This window comes from Mirounga angustirostris, unplaced genomic scaffold (genome assembly GCF_029215605.1).
Source record: "Mirounga angustirostris isolate CCGP_5_RB_7025 unplaced genomic scaffold, mMirAng1.0.hap1 SCAF_14, whole genome shotgun sequence".
NCBI lineage: Eukaryota > Metazoa > Chordata > Mammalia > Carnivora > Phocidae > Mirounga > Mirounga angustirostris.
Genome location: NW_026991722.1, coordinates 88,770,444 through 88,792,662, shown reverse-complemented (window position 1 = coordinate 88,792,662; position 22,219 = coordinate 88,770,444). Strand labels below are relative to the sequence as shown.

Genomic DNA, 22,219 nt, shown 5'->3' with positions numbered 1-22,219 from the left:
TCTAAAGAGTCTTCACCAAGTCCAAGACCAGACCAGACTGACCAAAAAGGCCCAGAGGTAAAGGGTCTGGGATTCTTCTCATCTCCGCAATTTCAGAAACACGCTCCTGGGGAAAAGCCCTGGCTTCTGACCTCACACAAGGCAATCAGAGAGAGCTGAACAGCGGCCTCTATTTACCAAGTTCACAAACTCTGACCTGGTAACACCAAGAAAACGTCACATCAAACGGTTCCCATTAGCGGTCACTGATGCAGACCTTTGTTCTGAAGCATGTGGAGCCCGACTTGGAACGCCCGCTAAACCAAGACAATGGCCTGGGAGCCAGGCAGCCACGGTGCCTGGCCCTCTGCCACGGAGCTCCTCCCTGCAAATCAGCCAGACCTGGGCCAGATGTCCCCGTGGCTAGAGCTAGGGTTCTGGGTGAAGGTGACCATGCACCCCCCGTTTCCTTGCTGGCAGCACCACACCCGACATGGTGCCATCCTGACCATTTCGGGTTTCCCCTCCCAGGATGCTGGAAGGAGCGCCTATCTGGCGGGTCAGGGTGCACTCCAAGTAGACTCGCAGCGACTGTGCAACAGAGGCCGAGAAGGATGACTGTTTATAAACATTTGGAATTTTATTTAAAAAAAAAAAAAAACATCACAACCATGAACATTGTTACAGTTAGAGGCCCTCTTGGTTCTCCACAATGATACTGAGCATGCTCACAAGGGGTTCCCATTGTTTAGTCTTAGTTAAACAACCATCTTTAAAAGAAGGAAAAAAAACTCGGCACACTACCATTTAACTTGTTTTAATGTTTCTTCACAAATGGTGAAAAATACTAAAGTACAGACAAGGAATAATCATAATGTTGTGGCCAACATTATAAATATGGAATTATAAATTTAAAACATTTTCTGGTTTAAAAAATAAATCTGGTAGTCAATGCAGCTCTGCGGGGTCTCTGCGTCTAGTAGGGCCGGTCTCTGCGTTCCTGACGGTGCTCGCCTCTGCAGGGCCAAAAGGGGTGAGGGGTGAAAAGGGGCAAAGGAGAGGGAGCTTCCCACCAGAGCCCGCCCCAAGCCTGCACCATCACGTACTTATCCATCTTTCCAGGTCCTCCGCGCCCGCCTCTTCTTCCTCCCATCTGTTCCATCAAAGGTCCAGGGGGCCCACCAGGGCCGCCCCGTCTTCCTCCACCAAAGCCACCTCGGTCCATGCCCCGGCCACCACGGAAGCCCCCTCTGTCTCCACCACGGCCACCTCTGAACATCCCACCGGGACCACCGCGGTCCATGAGGCCGCCTCTTCCGCCCCGCATGCCACCAGGGCCGCCTCTGCCACGGTCACCACCTGAAGGAAAAGGACAGATCAGCAGCAAGACGGGGAGGACGAGTGGCTGCTCAGGATCTGCTGCCTTCTCCCAGAGCAGACACAAAGCAGACGCTTTACTCGGTCTGCATCTCTGGGGCACACTTTAGAACAGAAGATGGAATCTCAGGAGCTCCAGCGCCAAGACTACACTTCCTGGGACACCGACCTGGCTGTGAGCAGTGGACGGCAGTTGTTTACCAAGCCCACCAAGGCAACAAGAGAGGTTTAGAACCAAGATGCTGAGGGGATGCGCCCAAAACCTGTACCTACCCGGGGGTGGAAAGGGTGGTGGAAGGAAGCCTTCGGGCTTCGGGGCCTTACACTGGTTGCATTCTGTTCTCCAGGCGAAGTTCTGGTTTCCACACCCCCTGCATAAAATTACATCACAACAGAAATCGCTAACCGAGCTAAGGCAGTTAAGCAAACGTGAGCAAGCACACACCGTATTCCGCCAGCACAAACCCTGGAGCCTGGTCAAACACCATTAAGAGGATCCGCTGACAGAAAATGGCTTTAGAGCCACAGCCTCATGCAGCAATGCACCCCGAAAGACCGGTGGAGGATCCAGAAAATGCACAACCCTGTATGTACACGTGGACCCCAGGAATCCAGTGGGATCATGACTTCCTTCAGAAGGCTCTGAAGATGGACTGATTAGGCCACCCACCCACCCACCCCATGAATCCGGGTCATCATTATACTCCTCGAGACAAGACAAAGAATCCAGCAGTCCTCCTCTCCACAATGGGAACGGGTGGGACAGAGAGTGACTTCACTAGTGTAGGGTCTCAATTTGTCAAGAGAAGTACATACGGATTGGGGCACTGCCAGTCTCCAGCTCGGTGCTGGACATTTCCTCCTCCGGATGGGTTCCCTCGGGAACCCCGAGGCCCTCTTGGGGGAAAGCCACCTCTGTCTCCTCCACGGCCTCCCATACGACCCATGGGGCCCCCAGGACCTCCTGGGCCCCCTGGACCTGCAATAAGAAAGAGCCAGTCACCTCTGTATAGCATTAGATTTGCTGCAGAGGAAATCTCTATCATTAAGGGAATTCATACAGATCACAGCTGTCACCGTCCCTTCATTTGCCGCAGACATTTCTGCAGGCTCAAGGACCCAGCTGCACGCCTCCTGTGCACATTACTTTAGTTCGCTCCCACAACCTGTACAGAACGGGCATTCTCATGCAGACAGAGATACCCAAGCAGAGTAAATAAATGGCAGCCCGGGGTTGACAGCCAGGCACTCCAGCCCCCCTAACCAAGAAACCTGTTCTTCTCTTCTTTCAGTCCTGCAAACTTTTAACTGTCAGCATTCAGTGGTTCAGTATTGATTTTACATGCCTTTTTATTTCTAATGGGCTTGTCTACACTCTAGAAATCAAGTTTCTCAAAGACAAGCGTAAAAAAACATTGACAGCAACACAAAAGCAGCTCAGGAAAGATGTCTGGTAAATACCTCCACGAAGTGGCGGCGGCATCCCTCTGCCCTCACGGGGAGGCATACCACCCCGCATGCTGTTCATCGGAGGCTTCTTCCGAGCAAGAGAAACCTTAAGTTTGCTCCCTTGAAAATCTTTCCCTGGATCAAGAGAACAGCACCAATTACTCCCAACTTGCAACTCTTCCATCTTTGAGGGACTGGGCAAGGCTAGACCACTCCTAGCTCCCCGACTCCACCACACCGTCACTCTCAACCACCCCCATGGTAGCATGTGCCCCATCCACAACCTTCTCGAAGATCTTCACCAGTAAGGCCACAAAACATTGTCAAAAGATACGTCAAAACCCCTGCACCCTAGGGAGGGAAGCCAGGGGAAGGCCGAGTGCACTGGCACCCTTGCCCCACAAAGGGTGAGCAGTAGGGACAGGAGTACAGTACAGAGTGGCCAGGATATGAGAGCCAGACCTGTCCCTTGACACTTTCAAGTTGACTTTGTCTGCAGGAAAGTTCCAGAATCAATGCCAAGGCCAAATATGGATATATTTAAACTCAAATGTATACTGGATTTTTGTGCGGTGATCTGTACCTTCTGCCCATGCTTAGAGAAGTATTTACAATTTTAGGCAAGATGGATTTGTAATAATGACTCAAAATAAGGGATCTCCTAACCCAGGGCCAGCAATGGGGCCCTCCCATGGCAGAAGGGAGCCAGGCACACTGCTTCCCAACAGCCAGCCGGTGCTCCTCCTCCAGTCTCCCGCTCCTATGGCTCTCAAGTTCCTCCTTTCTGCCACGTGTACCTGTCCCTTGTCCCCAAAACCACTTCGGAGAATGATATTCTAACAGAATTACATACATAAGCAAGCAGGTTGACATGGGCAACATTTGCTACAAGACCCTTCATGTGCCCCAGTGAGCACCCCCTGTTGACTGTGGGGCTCCTACCATCAAACCACTCCACAGCAGCCTTGGCAGTTGGTGGGTCTTCATAGGACACTGTAGCATCACCTTTGGGCTTTCCTGTTTCCTTGTCCAAGTAGATATGGATCATGGGTTGTCCGGTTCTCTTGTTCATCTAGGCACATAAAATAGCACAGTCAGGAAAAAAAAAAAAAAAAAAATAGCACAGTCAGGCTGTGACCAGAAACACTGCTTTTTGGGGGAAAAGTCCACGTGAAATTCAGAAAAGTCCCCTAAATTGCCAAAAGTAGTAATTTTTCATAGACACATTCAGTAGGACGTTAGTTTATCTCTGAATAGTGGAACTAAGCATGCCTTATTTCCTAAATTGCACAACAAATATATACTTAGGTGATTTTTTCCTCTTAGGTGTAGGTGTCATGAAAACCAAAACAGGCCTAAAGTTCCAAAGTGTGTAAGTGAACAGTACGGTTCCCACTGCTTCCCTAGTTGTCATCTCCTGGTGTCCTTGCACCTGCCCCAACATTTTCTGTGCCCACACTAACAGACTCCCAGTGACAATAGCCGCCTCTTATGAGGCAGTCAGGCTTTGATGCCATCACACAAGCCAGTCTAGCATAAAGTGAAAATCACCCTTACATCAGTAAGTACAGTATACAGGGTTGTGAGTGTGCTAGAAGCATCCTTAAGCCTAACACAGCCAATTTTTCCTCCACAGGTAGAACACACCATAGCTTTTCAGCTGAACACCAGATCCAACTGGCTTGAATTCAGGAGCCACACTATAGAATATGGCTTCGGGGCACCTGGGTGGCTCCGTCGGTTGAGTGTCTGCCTTAGGCTCGGGTCATGATCTCAGGGTCCTGGGACTGAGCCCCGCATTGGGCTCCCTGCTCAGCAGGGAGTCTGCTCCTCCCTCTCCCCCTGCCCCTCCCCTCTACTTGTTCTCTCTCTCAAAATCTTAAAAAAAGAAGAATATGGCTTCATTTGTTTTCTGCATTAAAAGTGCATATGATCAAAGTCTAATTTATACATGTTGTTTATATAACACCTAGTGATACCTGAGAGTATTGATTTACAGGGCGTCTTTTTTTTTTTAAAGCTAACATTTATAAGATATACATACTAATACTTATGTTTTTATAAAGGACATATACAGACTGAAAAGAAATATGGCAAAATAGTGGTACGAATGATGGGGCTATGTGTTTTTAAAATTTCATTTTACAAAACTGACAGTATATGCTACTTCCTTTTTTTTTTTTTTTTTTTTAAAGATTTTATTTATTTATTTGACAGAGGGAGACATAGCGAGAGCAGGAACACAAGCAGGGGGAGTGGGAGAGGGACAAGCAGGCTTCCCGCCGAGCAGGGAGTCCGATGTGGGGCTCGATCCCAGGACCCTGAGATCATGACCTGAGCCGAAGGCAGACGCTTAACGACTGAGCCACCCAGGCGCCCTATATGCTACTTTCTTAACCAGGGGAAAAAACCCACACATACCTGAATAAACAACATACTATATACATCACAAGTAGAGAGAAACCTTCATTATGCATCTCCTATGCTCTACCAAAATCAAATCTATTTCTGTATAGTTGTAACCACCACAAATGTCATTTGAAAAAGACCATTCACAATAACAACTAAAAATCTAAAAAAATAAAACTAATAAAGACTGGGGCTGGGCGGCTCAGGCAGTTAAGCGTCTGCTTTGGCTTGGGTCATGACCTCCAGGTCCTGGGATCGAGCCTCACGTAGCACTCCTTGCTCATTGGGAAGCCTGCTTGCTTGCTTCTCCCTCTCCCTCTGCCCTTCTCCCAGCTCGTGCTCCCCACCAACAAAATTTTTTTTTTTTTTTTTTAAGACTTTGAGAATGAGAGAGTGAGCAAGAGCGCATGAGAGGGGGGGGACGATCAGAGGGAGAAGCAGACTCATCACTGAGCAGGGAGCCCGATTTGGGACTCAATCATGGGGCTCCAGGATCATGACCTGAGCCGAAGGCAGTCGCTTAACCGATTGAGCCACCCAGGTGCCCCAGATAAAATCTTTAAAAACAAAAAACAAAAACTAATAATAAAGACTTGCAAAACCTTTAAGGAGATGGTCTTTACTAAAGACCTAAGTAAATGCGCATATGATATTCATGGAAAAAACTACTCAGTTTTTTTTTTTTTTAATTTTTTATTTTTTTAAGATTTTTTATTTATTTGCGAGAGAGAGAATGAGAGACAGATAGCCTGAGAGGGAGGAGGGTCAGAGGGAGAAGCAGACTCCCTGCTGAGCAGGGAGCCCGATGCGGGACTCGATCCCAGGACTCCAGGATCATGACCTGAGCTGAAGGCAGTCGCTTAACCAACTGAGCCACCCAGGCGTCCTTAAACTACTCAGTGTTATAAAAATGTCAGTTCTCCTCAAACTATCTTATAGATTCCATAAACACCCAGTTGTGGTTTTTAAAGAACTTCGTAAGTAGAATTCTAAAATGTATATAGAAGAACAAGGTGTAAATAGCAAAGCATTCCTGAGGAAAAAGAACAAAACAGAAGAATTTGCTTTATTACAGATATCAAGAATTAGCATAAAAACAGCTGTGCTATTAGTGCAGAATCATACAAAGTAACTCAAGTACACAAGACCATTACAAATAGATCCAACCCCCTGCCCCATCAAATAAATACATAAAATCTTAAAAAGGGGGGGGGCCCCTGGGTGGCTCATTAGGTGGAGCATCTGCCTTCAGTCCAGGTCATGATCCCAGAGTCCTGGGATCAAGCCCCGCACTGGCCTCCCTGTTCAGTGGAGAGCCTGCTTCTCTCTCTACCTCTGCTGCTCCCCCCTGCTTGTTTTGTCAAATAAATAAAATCTTGAAAAAGAAAAAAGAGAGCGCCTGGGTGGCTCAGTTGGTTAAGCGACTGCCTTCGGCTCAGGTCATGATCCCAGGGTCCTGGGATCGAGTCCCGCATCGGGCTCCCTGCTCAGCAGGGAGTCTGCTTCTCCCTCTGACCCTCCCCCCTCTTGTGCTCTGTCTCTAAAATAAATAAGTAAAATCTTTACAAAAAAAAAGAAGAAAAAGAAAAAGAAAAAAGAAATATATCCAGGTACGGGTGGAATTTTAAGTGATAGATTAAGTATGTATCATCAAGGAAAGGATGGATCCTTCAATAAATGTTGCTGGAACAGAAGGTCTTGTATTACAAATAGACACAAACCAGTAAGGACAAGACCGATAAGTTCAATTACATCAATAGCTTCTTCTACTCGTCAAAAGAAAAGGAGTTAGAAACTGGGAGAATACATGTGCAGTATCAGACAAGGATCAGCCTTCAGAGAACATAAAGAACTGTATGTAGGGGCGCCTTGGTGGCTCAGTCAGTTAAGTGTCTGACTCTTGATTTTGGCTCAGGTCATATCTCAGGGTTGTGAGATCAAGCCCCTCATTGGGCTCCTGCTTGGGATTCTCTCCTCCTCCCTCTGCCCCTACTCCCTGCTCTCTCTCAAAAATAAAGTAAAATTAAATTAAAAAAAAAAATTCTTTAAAGAACTATATGTAAAACAACAAATGATAACCCAATGAAGACTGAGTACAAGACTAACAGGCATTTCATAGAAGACAGCATGTAATTAGAACATTATTAACAGGATGACTGACGGGCATTAAGGAGGACAGGTGGTGTGATGAGCACTGGGTGTTACACACAACTTATAAATTACTGAACTAACGTTACATCTAAAATTAATGATGTACTCTATGTTGGCTAACTGAATTTAAATTTAAAAAAAAAAATTAAAGTGGGGCGCCTGGGTGGCTCAGTCGTTAGGCGTCTGCCTTCGGCTCGGGTCATGATCCCAGGGTCCTGGGATCGAGCCCCACATCAGGCTCCCTGCTCCGCGGGAAGCCTGCTTCTCCCTCTGCCACTCCCCCTGCTTGCGTTCCCTCTCTCGCTGTGTCTCTGTCAAATAAATAAAACCTTAAAAAAAAAAAAAAAAAAAATTTTTATTTATTTGACAGAGACACAGCGAGAGAGGGAACGCAAGCAGGGGGAGTGGCAGAGGGAGAAACAAGCTTCCCGCGGAGCAGGGAGCCCGATGTGCGGCTCGATCCCAGGACCCTGGGATCATGACCCGAGCCGAAGGCAGACGCCTAACGACTGAGCCACCCAGGCGCCCCAAATAAATAAAAATCTTAAAAAAAAAAAAAAAAAAGCAACCACCACCACCCAAAACAAAAATACCAAACATCATTAGCAAACAGGGAAAAGGATATTAAAACGACATTTGCCAGGCCCTTGGGTGGCTCGGTTAAGCGTCTGACTTCAGGTCATGATTTCAGGGTCCTGGGATGGAGCCCTGCATAGGGCTCCACACTTAGTGGGGAGTCTGCTTGTCCCTCTCCCTCTGCCCCTCCCCCTGCTCGTGCTCATTCTCTCAAATAGATAAAATCTTAACAAAAAAAACCACCACGTTTCCATTTTCTTCCAGCAGATTGGCATTAATTTAAAAATTCAGGTGATTCCCAGTAGCAGTGAAGAGGTGGTGAATGTGGTCTCAGGAATGCTGGTGCCATCCACTAAGTTGCTCAGCCATACTAATTAGTTAAACACGCACACAACCTAAGAACCAGCAATTTTACACCTGGGTACAGTCGATCCTCATTACTTATAGATTCACTATCCGCAAATTTGCCTACTCACTAAAAATTTTAAGTCCAAATTCAATACTTGTGGTACTTTTGTGGTTACTCATGGACATGTACAGAGTGGCAAAAATTTAAGTTGTCTGATGCACGTGTTCCAATCGAGCTCAAATGAGACACACTGCCCGCCCCCCCCCCCCTCAGTCCAGCTCTCTTTAGAGATGACCAGGGGATGGAGACTGTGTAGTGCAAGAAATTCTGTCCCTGGGGCCAGCTGGATGAATCTGTATGCCACTCATGCAAATCACCAAACACTTCAGAACCTCATTTTCTCTTTGTAAGAGAAAACAGATCTACCAGAGGGAGTTGTTTTTAAAATTTAGAATTATAATGTATGTGAGATGTATGTATCCGTTCACACACTTGCCTGAGAAGCAGTGGTTCAGAATCCACTAATTCAGTCTTTGCAGAGACTTTACAGAACTACTGCAAATAACAAGAACCAACTGTACACACACAGAGACACTACGGCACTGTGCCCCAGGAGATGTAAGAACGTTCACAAACTTAGAAATAACCCAACTGTCTATTAGAGAATATATGAATAACTTGTGACTATTTATAAATAAAATACAGGATTCCCAAACTTTTTGAGTTTCTGACCTGAGGACCCTGGAACCCCCTTCTCAAAACCCTTGTTTCTCTTAGTTATCCCCACCTAACGAAGAACCCATGTTTAACTCCAAGGGTTCCTATCTGTTCGTTTCCAGTATATCCTAGAATAGCGCTGCCTTATTGTAGTGTTTAATAAACATTCTCCAAAATTATAGGAAACAAACCATTACTGAGTGTCCATCCATGAAAAGAAATGGTACAATTCGGGATGGGCGTGCGGAGAAGGGATAAAATTGGGAAAGAAAAAAATGTTAATGTTCACTATTTTAAAAACTGTATGTTGTAATCCGTATTTCACAAAAAAGTGTCCCTGTAAGTATTCTTACAATTAGCTGACAATTATAAAGGACGGAATTGTTAAGTATACCCAACCATATTTAGCATTTTTCTACAAAAAAAAAAGAAAGGTTTTCTTTTTGTTGTTTTGGTATTTTAAGGAACAAACCACAATATGCCCAGAAAGAAAGGTCAGGCAACTTCAGAAGCAGGTCAGATCTTCAGAAACTCTAATCATCATCTCTTTAAAATGCCTGCTGATTTGGAAGATCTGCCAACTCACATGGTTATGCTTTTACTTACCTTAACAACTCCACACTGCTTAAAGAAGTCTGCCAGATCATCTAGAGTCACATTGTCATTTAAGCCTTGCACATAAATTGCACTGTTGTCAGAGTCTTCATCTGGATCTACAGGTGGGCCTTACAGAGAAAAGAAAGGAGTTATTATCCTGTATCTACAGGGGCTGATTAACCCACTAGTCACTACTGCTCACTGGTAATTACTACAAAGCTAAGAGAACTACCAGCCACACTAACAAGAATGCCATGGCACTTGTGGCCTCCTTTGTCTAAGGCTATTATGAGTAGTTGCTCACGATAAAGGGAGCCCTAAACTGCTTCTAAAAGCAAGAATGTCACACTGATCTACCAGGCTGCTGAGCTCTAGCATGCACTTACTTCGGTGCTGTTCATTTATAAAGCATGATACAAAATTCAAGAATTCAGAATTACCTAGATCAAGATCTGGTCCTTCGTCCATGGGTCCTGCCAACCAGGAAAGATCACATAAAACACTATTAGTGCACGTCTTGCAAGCTATAAACCTTACAAACACACATAGCTATCTACTATACCACCGTTTGATGGGGCGTCATTAAATTCAAAATGACCCGCACTGCTAAAATGGAGCAGTGCCCCTTTAACATTTGTGAAAGATTTGCTAGGGTTTTGCTTTTTTTTCTTTGCTGGTTTGCTTTTAAACCATTAACCAAATACACTCTCAATGCTTATGTGCCAAATTAGTGTTAAATTTAAGTCAAAATTTTTCCTCCAAACAAACCAAATTTAAAAAACGTATTCTCCCCCATATTACAGAAGCAGTTGCTCAATACTTCAAGTTACCCTTTGTTTTGTAACCATAGGTTAACCTTATTACCCCTAAGACAATGCCGGCAGTACCCATTAGTCTCTTTGTATAGATCATTTTTAAACCGCTTATGAAACTAATAAAAAATTATAGTTTTCTAAAAACTGACTGCATTTTTTTAAACACTATCCATGGTAATACTCAAAAACTTACCACCAGGCTTATTGAAGCCACCTCGCTCTCCAGCGCTGCTGGGGGGATAAACGAAGAAATGAAGGCCTTTCCCTTTAAAAGCCAGTACCGCTCTGAGCCTTGGGGGGGCTCGTGGGGGAGAAGGGCACTGGCTAAACACATCTCCAAACAATGCATCTCTCTCATCTCGTCACTATGCCTTTCTTCAGGGCAGCTTGCTCAAATTTCCTTTATATACAACCTTGCTTGTCTGATTGTACACACCAGTGTGGTTGGTTCCTTTCATTTCGGGGGCTGGTATTAATAGTGCAATACTTGGCAAATTGGGGGGGGGAAATCGATCCCAAACACCCACCCCATCAGCTGAAAAACAGGGAGAGCTTGTTGTAGAGAGGAGTAGCAAGCTGGGGCAACTGCTTTCCATGTTCATAAAGGTGCACCCTCAACCTCTCCTAGGGGAGAGAGCCAAGTGAGGCTTCCTAACAAGTCACAGTATAATAAAGCAGGAGACAACCACACTAAACGCCTACAACACACATCAGAGGACGCATCCAGCCAATCTTCAGCATAAAGCCATACAATTCAGGGCACTAATGGATTTAACAATCGCTGTGAAAGGAGAATTTACAACAAATACCAAGGCTCAACGGACTGGGGGTGCAACTTTATAGACACATCAGTTGAGAACAGTGACGACAGCAGTATAAAATGACTGCTTTACATATTGTAAAAACAGGGGGAGGGAATATGAAGGGCCTTTTTAATTTTTCCTTTAAGATTAAATAAAGGCAGCTCCTCAGTGGGAGGCCCTGAGCTTTTTCTAACCAGTATTGCACCTTTAATACCTGAATATACAATTTTCAAGCTGTTGCATGCAGCTTTGTTTCCTTTTTAAAAGTACACACCATAAAATGTTCTCTCTCTTTAAACACAAAAGTTTACACTTTAATGTTATACAATTCTAGAGTATTATACCTCCTCTGGTTCATTACCAAATAACAAGTATGCAGTTACCAAAGTTACAGAAGGATTCCATTTATACAATGAATACATTTTGTTAAAAATATTCTATGTATATTTTTCCTCTCCATATGGACACCGTGTCTAGTCCCACTTTTCATTATGCTGCCGGCTGAGTACTGAGTACGGGTACTTTTTAAGTATTGAAGTGTATACAAGGCTCTCACTTTGTAACCTGTAGCATATAAATGCGACAAAGCATGTTAAAAAGTTTCCACGTTTAACAGCCAATGAAAATATCAAAATACTGAGGCAATGAAAAAGGGCATGTTAACAACATTGAGTGCCTTACCTGCAGAAGACACTGAAAACCATCACCACACCAGAGTGAAAAAGAGGGGAGGGGAGAATGCCCCCGTCCTGTCCCCAAGGGATCCAACCGACTGCCTCACAGTCAGTTGAAAAACCTGTGGGAAAGCCATGACTTTTTTTTTTCTATGGCTCCAGGAGACTTCTTCAGAAAGAGGGGATCCCTCTACTAGCAAAGTCTAGCAAAATTAGTAGAATTATCACTTCTGGAGTATTAAAATGAATGAACTTGAAATTGGTTTTGCAATTGGAAAATACTAAGAATTCTAGGTGATTGGAGGAGACGTGATGATAGTAATTTCAAGTGTCTACGTCTATTTTAAAACATCCATAAAGAAGTGAAACCTTTATAATGGAATGACATTCTCCAAATCAGACTGATTTTACTTAATACCAAATTGTTCATCAATTTTTGTGTGTTATCAAGTAACTTTCTTCCAATAAAGATTTCACCAAAGACTTTTAAGTTATGCAGAATATGCAGAACTGCATTTTCAATCAGTTATCTTTCAAAAGGATACAAATTTGAGAACACAAAAATTAAAGATCAACTTTTTATCTAATTTTGAAGGCCATTTCTATATAAAAAAAAGAAACCCTACCCAATTTTTCCTTGAACAGTGGCACCAAATCCAATTTATACATAATATGTATAACATTCTGCATAACTTTTTTTTTTTTTTTACTAGTTTATATAGGGACAGAACACACACAGAACTAAACCTTCTGGATTATGTTAACCACCAACATTATACCTCACCTTCATCAAAGTACAGACACCAGAAGGGGAAAAAGGGGTGGGAGAAGGGAGGGGAGGGGCAGGCACAGGTAGCAGGGTTATGCTATTGATCTAAACAAAGTTTTCTAAACCAGATTGTGCCATCAATCAAAATGGTCAAACCGATTTAGACTTCTCAAAATCTCCAACAGGGAGTGATCCTGTAATTATTTACATTACTCTGCAAAAAGCTATTAGACTTTTCTGTGTACCAGGTGCACCTCAGGCCATAGTTCAGGAGTTAGGGGACCAAGATCTTCATCATTACGTTCAACAATTCCAAATACAAACAGAAGTTGGGGACAAACATTGTGGAAAACAGCTGCATTCCTTTTCTGCAGTATATATACACCAGGTATTTCAAGACAACCATTCAGAGGCAATTAGTTAAAAAACCTAGGGGTGTTAGAAGGGTTGTGTGTGTTCCATCCCGAGTCTATTACCCACAGAGGCTTTGACCTCTGGAAACCATGAAGGGAACTGAAAGCTCTAGTTTCAAAACCATTCTTTGTTCTCCCCAACCCAACCAAGTAGATTGGCAGGGAAAAAAGCGAACTGCCACTTAATCTATGCCACAAAGATGACATTTCCATGTTTTAGAAGATGGCCTGGGCTCAACAGATTGTCCATGGAAATGTAGAAATAAATTTCTTATGTCTTTCAGTCCCTTCTTTCCATTGAAAATCCTATGGATGAAACAAAATTAGGTAAAAGGAGAAAAGGTTTGCTCTTACCCCATTCCACCGCGTCCTCCTCCCCGCCCACCTCTGCTCATGCCTCCACGATCAAATCCCCCTCTTCCCCTGCCCCGGTTATCAGGGCCACTCATGCTCCGGTTCTCTCCTGGTCCGGAAAATCCTCCAGACTCCTGCCCATAAACACCCATGCTACTGGGGTGGTCCTGTCGGAATGAACCTGAGGAAAGAGTCACATCTGTAAGCCATGGACCAGCATTTGAACCATTGCCTGTCGTACTTTCTCCTGGAAACACAGAATGCTCAATTGCAAGGTACTAACCAAGGCACCATCTTCTTTAAACCTAACAAAGCACCTCTAAAAGTAGGGTCTTTTAAGTTTAACCAAAACTGCTGGTTCATCAAAGCTGAAGTAATCTTACAGTTAGCCTAGAATAAACCACCCAAATAAGAAAAAAAGCCCTCAGGTCAACAGTTTACAGGGTTTTGTATCCTAGGATGCCTCCAAAAGCTACTTCTTTAAACTACTCTCAAGAAACAAAAACCATGGGGCGCCTGGGTGGCTCAGTCGTTAAGCATCTGCCTTCGGCTCAGGTCATGATCCCAGGGTCCTGGCACCGAGCCCCACATCGGGCTCCCTGCTCAGTGGGAAGCCTACTTCTCCCTCCCCCACTCCCCCTGCTTGTGTTCCCTCTCTCGCTGTGTCTCTGTCAAATAAATAAATAAAATCTTAAAAAAAAAACCCAAAAACAAAAACCAGGGGCAGGTTTCTTAGGGCTTTAGTATGTTGCTGAAGCTTGGGCTCCATCAAGAAGCACTACTCATCTCATAGCCATAATGAAACATACCCATGGATGGAGTTTCATTAAAAAACAACTATCCAGGTAAAAATTAAATTGTGAATACAGTTTTGAGTTTTTGGTTACTTCTCCATGTGAAACTAAGTGTTCTATGAGAAGGACTTTTTTTTTTTTGCTTTATAGATGTAAAAAAAAACCCCCAAACCAAAATATAGCATTTACTTGACTATCAAAATTGCACTAGTCTCCCAACAGCTATCTGCTCACGTCCTTTTAATGAGTTGGGGTGGGCAGGCCACAGGAGTGCCAGCTTCACTCAGTGTATATAACCTCCTTAAAGAGAGCAAGGCTGGCGTCTTAAAATGTTTTCTCTGGTCAGTTAGAAACTCTCTTTTCTTTTTGGCAAGGCATACTAACAATTAAATTGGAGAAAAGCACTCATGTCTTTAGTGGGACATCCAAGTGGTTAGCCAGGATGTTATGTCCTAAAGATGCCCCAGAGTCCAAAACTAAACAACGGTAAAGACCATTTCCCCATGTTCAGAAACTCCAAACATAATCATTCTTATTTGGTTTTCTCTCTTAGCAACTCACTCTGCTGCCCGTAGCTGCTGCTCTGTTGGCTATATTGACTTGGAGCCTGGCTGTAGGATCCAGTTTGGGGGGGATAACTAGTGGGCGGCTGCTGCCCATAGCTGCTTTGTTGACCATAGCTACTCTGCTGTCCATAGCTGCTCGGCTGCCCATAGGTGTTCTGCTGAGAGTAACTGCTCTGATCATAACTAGTCGGCTGTGTAGAGGAGTAGCTGAAAGAAAGAAAAAAAGCTTTTTAGGAAGGAGAGGCTTGTTATTTCTTCAAGCCCCCTAAATATAAGAGACATTCATAGCATATGACATAGAAATCCTTAAAAACACACTTTCTACATATCAACAGTCTGAATTTAAAATAAGCAAATATTTTTGTATTCAGAATACAGCTTTAAATGCAAAGGAGGGGAAAACTACTGAAAACCAATCTATACATTATACAACCCTTAGAGTCTTCTCTTTTACCTCCCACCTCCTTAAAACCATAGTTTTCAATTAAATTCAAGGCAAATTTGGGAGTTTGGTGTTCCTGCATTAAGGGAAGAATATGTGCATGTGTACTCAGTGGGAAAGCCACGGAGGAAAAGGAGGCAGTTAAGCATGGCAGTTCTAAGCCTGTCTCCCAACAATTCCCGTCAATCATGACAGTGACTGTTCTGAAGGTACAAGGCTGCCCGGTGTGTGTGTGTGGCCACACAAACATGGCAATTTTCTCTTGACGTCTGTTCAAGTTTCAAATTGTTTCGCTATATACTGTATACAGTTTCAAACTTCCAGACATGCTTGATCATCTGTAACTTTCAGACATGCCTGATCATCTATGAAATCTTAATGAAGAAAAGATGGATAAGGTAACTTCAGAATCATGGCACCGTACTAGAGTATTCAGTGGATCTTCATCTTTCGACATGTCAACCCCAGGCAGAGAAACTAACCAATGATACCTTTCTTACATAGAAATAAAGCTTAATTAAAAGAACTGCTATTAAACTTTAAATGAACTATGGTAATGAAAATTAAAAAAGACATCATATTTAAAAGTACTACTAAACTAAGCCTCTCTCATATTCCCCAACGTGGCTGTACAGACTCAGGAGCCTCTCTTCACAGAGTGTACCTACTCAACTGGCCAGGGCTACTACCCTCAGCAGCACAGGCGGGCTCTGTGGAAGAACTGCTGTAAGCCCTGCCCACTGCTACTCCACACTGTACACGTACCCGGCCAACTGTATTTTGTTCCCAAACCTGTTCACACCTGGGGCACTTTCATGCGAAAACCAATGAAACTGAGTGCAAAAAAGGGAAGTGCTACCTCTAGCAAAACTAAGTTAACACTTTAGGACACAATTCAGACAGTTCATTTGAAAACTTGCTTCTAATTAAGTATGAGTGAGAAAACTTGCAGTTCTTTTTTTTTTTTTTTTTTAAAGATTTTATTTATTTATTTGAGACAGAGAGAATGAGAGCATGAGAGGGAGGAGGGTCAGAGGGAGAAGCAGACTCCCTGCCGAGCAGGGAGCCCGATGCGGGACTCGATCCCGGGACTCCAGGATCATGACCTGAGCCGAAGGCAGTCGCTTAACCAACTGAGCCACCCAGGCGCCCGAAAACTTGCAGTTCTTCCTCCACTTTACAAGAAACCCAAATGAGACACCGTAGCTGCTGGGGTGGTTAACATGTAAGACAGAGTGCAGAATAAATCTGTAGATGAAAGGCCCTGGCCCAATCATTAAAAGACCTGTGCATGGGGGCACCTGGGTGGCTCAGTTGGTTAAGCATCTGCCTTTGGCTGAGATCATGATCCCAGGGTCCTGGGATCGAGCCCTGCATTGGGCTCCCTGCTTAGCAGGGAGCCTGTCTCTCCCTCTCCCCTGCTTGTGCTCTCTGTCAAATAAATAAATAAAATTTTGAAAGAGTTGTGTATGAATGGACCTCCAAGTTAAGTTAAATATGAAATGATTAAAATGAAGTTTCTTTCTTTCTTTTCTTTTTCATGTCTTCCACTTTACCCATCCTAACTGCATTGGAGGAGGTGGCTTCTATGATTGGGTTTACCTGCTTTCATATACTTCTGTTTCTCATCCATCTGAATTAACTAAAAGAGCAAAATTAAAAGGAAGAACCTAGAATGGTAAAAATGTTGTTTGTGTTTAGAGAAAAAAGTTACTGACTGCCAGGTACTGCTACAGGAACCTAAGACTGAAGTTTTAATGTGTGGTCAAGGCTCATCACTGGGAAAGTCAGATAACCTGTTTCACCTGAGGAAGAAGCAAGCTGGTCAACAGCCTGAAAAAAAAAACTGTTATTCTACTAGCTCACTGGCCATGAGAACAAAGATACTGACCTGGTAGGAGGATAAGATGGTGGTGCTGTGACTGGCTGCATGGGGTAGCTCCCAGGTACCTGGGGATAACTGTAGTTACTCTGTCCATATCCTAGGCTGGGCTGGTTGTAACCCCCTGTGCTAGATTGAGGTTGACTAGTCTCAGCGGGTTTGTTACCATCCTGCGGTCTAAAAGGAGAAATAAAAAAGTAAGACTTTTTCCCTCAACCATAGAACTCCTGGGTAAGACCTCTATAACCTCTGAGCAACGTGCAATGTTAGGATTGAGCTTGGAAGTAAATACAATTGTCAACTGAATTATATCAAACCCAGTCTCGGTCCAACTGTATTTGCTGAAAGAGAACACTTCTAAGAAAGGGGGAGAATTAATCACATCCACAGATGAGATACCAACATGTTCCACTCGTTCCACATTAGCAGCTATCAAAGGCAGTTACAGTATTTTCTATTGCCAATTTAAGTGATCTGGGAGGGGAGGTTGTTTGTTAGGGAAGAAAATGCTTTTTCCCCCCCCCCCAAAAAGGACTGTTGGAAGACAGATAAGAAACCTTAACAATAATGCAAAAGTGTCACGTTAGAGTAACATTTATATAAGTTCATGGCATTTATAAATTTGGATTACTGTGAGTTTAAATTTCTCATTAAAACAGACCTGAAAATACATTTCCTAATTTGGACTGCCACATATAAATCCAACCTTGCCTGAAAGTCTCCATAATGGAAATACCAGAGTAGGGGAGGGAACCACCCCCTCCCAACCCCAGCTCCCAGGAATGCTTGGATGAACTGGGAAATATTAAATAATGAAAACCAATCCCAGTCTCAAAGGAAAAAACAAAACAAAAACCCCCAGGGTTTTCTATTACCTCTTAGCCCTAAGAGTTCGCAACAAGACTGTAATAAAGTGAGCTATTTTAAGCAAACCGCCAAGAATGAGCAGGCAAACCAGATAGGATGTGGAAGTACTGGTTTCTCCAGAGCTGAAATGGGTCACAAGCCCCCTCTTTCCAGTGGAAAAGGGAGTAGCTGACACTGATCATGAGACAGTTTTAAAGTGGTAAGGACTAAAAATCAGGGAAAGAAAAGGAACAACAACAAAAAATTATAAAAAACCAATTAATATATAACCCTCCCCCCCCAATCTATGGCTTGGATATACTGTTGCAATGGATCATCAAATGGGACTTCCAATAGTTGAGAACATTCTGAAATGCCTAGGTCACCTGAAACGGAGCCCTAGAGGAATCAGTGAGTCAGTTTAATCTACCTACTGCACAGGATGTCTAGTAGATGTAAACTACCAAGTAGCTCTGATTACTCACTGTGCACTTTAGAAGTAATTTCATGAGTGTTTGCCAGAGCTAAGTTCTTACCTCTATAGTAGGCAAAAAGTCTAGGTTACAAGTTGATCTCTTGTTTATTCCCTAAAAAGTCTTCTTTCAAATCAGAATTCAATGTTCCTTCAAGATTGTATGCAGAAGCCACCTATGTGCATTGCCTAAAGCAAAGACCTGAAATCTTCTGTTAAGTAATAATCAATACTGTTTACCTGCTAATTAGTCATGGAGTATGAAATTGTTTGCCAAAATATTCACCCCAAAGCAGGGTACCCAGTTAAGAATATATACTTGCCTGTGATATTTAGATAACCAAGCCACTACGTAATACAGAAAAAATGTCAATTCCTTCAACTGAGACACCAGTATATGACTTCCCACCTCCTCTGTATTGTGAACTGCCACGTTTTCCCCAAAGAGAAAGCTGTTATCCATTTACAAGGTCAATAAAACCAATCAGTTGTTCTGTTGTGAAGGAAAACACACATTCCATTTTTTTCCCTGAGTTTGGTAAAGTAAATGTAATAGTCTCCTCCTACCCTAAAAGGTCACCCTTTTGAAACTGAATGTCTAGAAACTAGATATCTGGCCAGTGACTTTCCTGATCTTAGCCCCTGGATGGCACAATTTCTCTACTAAATGGAGAACAATGTATCTGTGGTGTGTTCTAGAGCATTACTGTGATGACTATAAGCACATAGCCAACCTCTGAAAGTAAGTATTTAAGAGTAACCATTAAAAAGGAATGAAGTCCTGGATTCTCTAAGTGCGTGTAATTGCTCTCTTTCCCGAAACAGGCTGATGTGCTCTGGTGTAAGAACTAGGGGAGTGTGGCCTTACCTTGCAGGTGCGGTGGCTGCCGGCTGCTGCCCATAGGCTGGGTAAGCAGGCTGAGTGCCATAAGCAGACTGAGCTGCATAGGAGGCCTGGGTGGTCGTAACCGTAGCAGTGGTGGTATCGTAAGCACCAGTGCCGTACCCCTGGACAGGCTGACTGTATGCCTGGGGGGCAGTTGGAGTAGTATAACCTAGAACAAAGGAGAACGACATCAGATTTCTGGCTCCTCAGAGAGCTGCCTAGACACTTGCTAACAAAACAATTTGTAAGCCACCTACTTTAGAGCATCACAATATTTAGCCCCTTTAAAAGGTTCCCCTCCAGTATGAGTAGCAACAAACCAGTATTTAAAGCCTGCATTGTCTGAAAAGTACCCAGTTTTCAGCATGGCACTCTCTTTAGCTCTAAAATCACACCTAACAGGAGGAAACAGGGTATGCTACAGAAGTGTTGGTACAGAAAACAAGGTTCCTGCTGCACCTTCCCCTCTGGATTAAACAGGAGAAAAGTCTGCTTTTGGGGATCCTATACCGGTCTTGCAAGCAGGCCTTCTTAACAATTTCCTCAACTAGTTAAGTATCCCAAAAAACTCTCAAGCAGGATAAAACGTCCCAGAAAGGGAAAAGGCAATGACACATTGCTAAAATAGCTAAAAATAATGATCCAGGTAGTATTTTTAGCATTAAAATTACTTTGCTTTCAGTCCTGAGCATTCCAGCATGGGCAGTTCATTTTTAGTTAAAGGAAACTGAAATCCCAGAAAACATGTGTTTAATTTTCAGTGGGAGATGTCCAAGAACTGCTACTTTTGTTTCAGGTAACAACTAAAAAGATGCTTGTTACCAGCACTAAATTTTGAAATGGAACTTGAGTAATAACATACTACAAATTACATTTGCTTAAATATAACCAACAAACGTTATCTTATTTGACCTTTCAAGTAAATGATTTTAATTAAACTTAATACTCCCCAAATAAACCTTTAAAAGGTCAGTTTTTTTTTTTTTTTTTTAAAGGTCAGTGTTTTTCACATGTTGAAACCATCTAAGAGTCTACGCTTGTCATCAAATTACCCACCCTCCATTCCTTTTTTACCTACCACCAGCAAAAAGGTCTTTTTCCTGTTTGGAAATATTCAAAGTAGACCCTAGAGCTAGCCCCATGCTAGTCCCCTAACTAGGTATCACAAAGTCCTGCTGTGTTCAGAGGTATGAGGCAAACCAAGGTAGGTTCTCTCCCTAGTTCCTGCCTCTACCAGACCAGGCAGGGATGGAAACCCTTTCATCTGGAACTTGGGCTTGCAGTGTGACAAAATGCAGCTCCTAACTTGAGTCCTTATTCTGAGATGTGTTAGAACCTTTCCTGGTGCTGGGCTCTTCTCTCTGACCCCTTCTCATGGTCAATGAACACAAGCCAGCCAGGCAATAAAAACTTGGGTCTAGTTATCAGCATTTATATCCATCAAAAAATAGTCCACATCTCACTAAAGTAAAAGAGTTTGAGTACTTAAGACAAATCTTGAATTAAGATCGCTTTAGTTAAAATTTAGGGCCGTAACTTCAGTTAGAATAAAGTGTCCTCACTATACGCACAACTTACTAGCCAACAACAAATACCAACTTCTCTTTGTACAACCTAAAGTGTCACCTCCTGTAGCACAGAGTGTAATACTTTTTTTCTCCATTCCGAACATTTGAGGGAAATTCTGAAATTAATTATACACAAAGACAGTAATTTCCTTCTCAAAACTGCTAGGTTTAAATGTGTATGAAAGCATAATGCACAAAACAGAGAGCCCCAAGCAATGGAAGTTTTCTGAGTTGGCATGTCACTCATCTGTTTATTTAATTTAAAAGTTCCTTGCAGAGTCCTAATGTCACCCATATAAAGCACTCATTTATTTAAATTTAACTGGAATCTAATTCCACCTACCCTATTACTCCCACACAGATTTTTCCCCCCTACATGATGACAAGACCATCTATAAGAGTCACAAGGGCAATTAAAAGCAACAGCAACAACAAAGACTGATCAGAGCAATAACTGAATATTATAAAACTACGCAGTAGCTGTTAGAGGCTTGAAGTGCTAAAGATTACGGTAATAGACACTGGGTTAATTAATAATCTTTTAATTAATCTCTAGTACCCATACAAACAGCCAGGCAAATGAGCAAAAATTAACAGAGCAAAATGATTTAATGACAATAAAAAAGATCAACGGCAAAAGACAACACATCTACTTTGTGCTGATGACTTTAAGGAAAAAGGTAATAAACATTACACAAATCAACAAAAATTTTTGTTCAACTTGAACAGTAAAAACTAAAGTTTCTATTCTAATTAATGAAACGAGATTTATATGGCCACTTTCTCTTAAAGCTTAATTAAAAGAAATTCTATTGAGAGAAAAGGGTTTTTTCCCTACATTCCTTTCAGTAATTACCCAGTGACTTTTATGTGGAAAGACAGCATGAAGTAAGGAAAAAAGTGTGCTTGGAGCCACTTACTACCTGTGAGGGTCCTAACTTAGTCTGGTTCAGCCTCAGTTTGCCCACCAGGTTTAATTCCAGTCTCTACACTCCAAAGGTTGATGGGAGCATTAGAGGAGGTATGCATGGTTCCCCATAAACTATAAAATCCATAAAACAGTCCTTAGTAAGTGCAGTTTCTTGCTCATCAAAGCCACTGGTTTCTGTATCAGAATGTCCTACCTTTTTGTCTTCATGGTGGGACTTGTTCAATTAATGACAATGAGAACACAGGACTCTAGAGAACCTAGAAGACCCGTGTTTCCTATAAATGACTTTTTCATATCCCTATAAAATGGTCGAGATGCCAAAGGCTTAATTAATCTAAGCTGTATTATTTATTTTCAAGTGATACTTATTTTTAAAAATGAGGGAAGGTTGGGGCGCCTG

General features: G+C 42.9%; 1 protein-coding gene across 12 annotated transcripts in view; it reads right to left on the bottom strand.

Annotated features, from left to right (window-relative positions):
• Positions 1-594: 594 nt before the first annotated feature.
• Positions 595-22,219, bottom strand: part of EWSR1 (EWS RNA binding protein 1) — a 79,553-nt gene continuing 57,928 nt past the window's right edge. For 7 of the 12 annotated variants that reach the window (XM_064578606.1, XM_045887381.3, XM_064578607.1 and 4 more), the window contains 13 exons: positions 19,303-19,489; positions 17,126-17,293; positions 14,788-14,999; positions 13,433-13,613; positions 10,613-10,650; positions 10,045-10,077; positions 9,614-9,732; positions 3,748-3,877; positions 2,818-2,940; positions 2,173-2,335; positions 1,630-1,727; positions 1,086-1,338; positions 595-995 (listed from right to left, as the gene is read on the bottom strand). In XM_064578606.1, coding sequence (XP_064434676.1) covers positions 956-995; positions 1,086-1,338; positions 1,630-1,727; positions 2,173-2,335; positions 2,818-2,940; positions 3,748-3,877; positions 9,614-9,732; positions 10,045-10,077; positions 10,613-10,650; positions 13,433-13,613; positions 14,788-14,999; positions 17,126-17,293; positions 19,303-19,489 — 1,745 coding nt within the window. In that variant the 3' untranslated portion in view covers positions 595-955. Of the gene's footprint in view, positions 996-1,085; positions 1,339-1,629; positions 1,728-2,172; positions 2,336-2,817; positions 2,941-3,747; positions 3,878-9,613; positions 9,733-10,044; positions 10,078-10,612; positions 10,651-13,432; positions 13,614-14,787; positions 15,000-17,125; positions 17,294-19,302; positions 19,490-22,219 lie in introns of those variants that run through there. The other 5 variants (XM_045887382.3, XM_045887387.2, XR_010407445.1 and 2 more) reach the window with 4 other exon arrangements.